At 37.1% G+C, this 2,372-nt stretch overlaps 1 protein-coding gene across 1 annotated transcript; it reads right to left on the bottom strand.

Annotated features, from left to right (window-relative positions):
* Positions 1 to 259: 259 nt before the first annotated feature.
* Positions 260 to 1,983, bottom strand: EXLB1 (expansin-like B1). Its single transcript, XM_020375675.3, has 4 exons — positions 1,782 to 1,983; positions 1,299 to 1,405; positions 874 to 1,188; positions 260 to 674 (listed from the first exon to the last, which is right to left on the bottom strand). Exons 1-4 carry the CDS (start codon positions 1,915 to 1,917, stop codon positions 477 to 479), a joined length of 756 nt encoding a protein of 251 aa, XP_020231264.1. The 5' UTR covers positions 1,918 to 1,983; the 3' UTR covers positions 260 to 476.
* Positions 1,984 to 2,372: the final 389 nt, after the last annotated feature.

Raw genomic sequence — 2,372 nt, 5'->3', positions numbered from 1 at the left:
AAAAGTCCATTGTTTGATTTGGACCATGTTTTGAATCACAATTATAGTTTCATTGCAGTTATTGAAATTGTGAAAAAATGTGACAGATAAACTTGCGGTGATGTCAAAAACAGCAGTACTACTGCTGCAATTGCAGTCACATTTCAAATCATGATTTTGGACCAAAAACAGTGTTAATTAAGCAAGAGTTATGGTATCTTTTCTGTAACATTGTTGTAAGTATTCATGGTGGAGTTTAATTTTAACAACAGCAAGACAATTGTTAAAGCAATGGCAGCCACATACCAAAGGGTGCTACATTTATTTTATTCAAATTCACGTAGTCTAAGATGGAAAAATACATGAATCCTCATTATTTTATTCCCCAAGACCAGAGACACACAAACATTCTTAGAGTGACACTAATTAGAACAAATTGAATACCGGTGCCTATCTATATCTAATCTGTTCCCGGGATCTCAAGTGCTATTTTGTTTCTAATTAAGCTGAACCATGGTGTCATATGTTGCTCCAGCCTTCCAATCACTAGAGACAGCATTGTTGGACTGCACCCAATAAAGCCCTGCATTGCCACTCACTTGGAACCTCAAGTACAGTTCTCCACTTGGAGGGTTGCTATAGTCAAACACTGCCCCAAAGGCCCTACGCATTGGCTTCCATTCTTGGCAGTCTTGCTGCAAAATTCACAACATTTCAACAATCAAATTTTGTACATACAAGTGCAACAAGCCAAATACAAGTAGGATAAAACTTACACGTATAAAGATTTCACTAAATACAAATATATATCACTGAACTAAAACTTCAATTCTGATCAGAAAAACATGTGGTCAAGGCCTATCCAAGTTTTGTCCGACAAGACATGTAGTATACCTGAAACAATTGGACAGCATTGACGTCGTATGTTCCATCTACATAGAGAATGACGACAGCAAAGTAGTCAGGGTTTCTGCTGTGTTCATGGACCTTATACACGACGTTATAGCCAGTGTATCTGCAGGGTACCCTTCTGTATTGAATATCAACTACACCGTATTTGAACAACTCTGCTGATGCATCTGCGTTGCGTCCCAATCTTGAGTATGCGCGTGGACTCATGATGAAGTCTGTTCTGTCTCCCTCACCATAATCTGTTACCACCACGTATGCTCCATTTTCATCACAATATTGTGGTATTTTGCACCTTGCCTAAATCATCATCGTTTATATTTGGTAAATGAACAATTATTACAACAAATACAAACTAATACTTGGCAATTTATTTTATTTTTCAATTAAATATTTTGTAAGAAAAGCACCTGGTAGCATGCACCACAGCCACTTCCATTCCTCCATAGCCTAGACACACCTGCCACACTTCCATCATTCACCGTCCTTCCATATTCGCCAAAGCCACAAGCTCCCCCTGTAATACAATTAATATCAATTCACATATCATATTTTATTTCTTATGTCGTGCTGCAAACAAAAATGTTTTCTTGAAATAATGGGACATAGTTACAAAAAGTAGCATAATGTCACACTACCACAGTGCTACACATTTTAATTCTAAAAAGCATGAACATGCATGACCAAAGTAACTTCTTTAAATTTGTTTTCCTAGAAAGCAAACAATTATAGTTTCAAAATATCAAAATCATTAATGAAACATGCAAACATGGGTGTATTACTATTATCTAATTCCTAGCCTTTAAACACATATGCTTGGTACAATATATATGTTCTTGCACATGTCATCATGGGTATATTGCTATTTGCTACAGCTAGAAAGAGGGTCATACTTGGATTCCCATAGCAATCAGGGCTACCATAATACGTTGCTCTGGAGTCCGTGAAGGAGTCCTGTGAGCTACACAGTGCAGGCAAAAGTAGTATGACACAAGCAAGGCTAAGTTGGTGCTTAAAACTAATTTCCATTCTCAAGGTGGAAGAGTAGAAAAGAAAGTGTAGCAAGTGATAGAATGCTTTGTGAGATAGGAAGCAAAGATATGGAGTGATATTTATAGTAATGTCCTAAGGTCTAGAGAGTACAGATGGCAGTCCACTTTTTTCTCCCACTTGAGGACTAAGGAATGGGAATGGATTGGGATAATGATGTGTACATTTAGACCCTAGCAAGTAGCAATATTGAATCAATAGGGTCCTTCGTATAATATTCGAACTTATTTGTTGTCACAATGGCAAAATGCCTAACTTGGTTCTATTGTAACAGTATTCTTGGAAGGTCCATGCACTTGGCAACTCTATTCAAAGTTCAATGGTTCTATTGTCACAATTCGGACAAAAATTTTATCCCAAGGTGCGCGCAACAGATGCTAGTCTTTATTTTTACTACTAAAAGTGATCTCGCATATTCAAGAAGGAGTTTTATT

This window comes from Cajanus cajan, chromosome 5, assembly GCF_000230855.2.
Source record: "Cajanus cajan strain Asha chromosome 5, NIPB_CcT2T_4, whole genome shotgun sequence".
Taxonomy (NCBI): Eukaryota; Viridiplantae; Streptophyta; class Magnoliopsida; order Fabales; family Fabaceae; genus Cajanus; species Cajanus cajan.
This window is presented reverse-complemented; position numbering and strand designations above follow the sequence as displayed.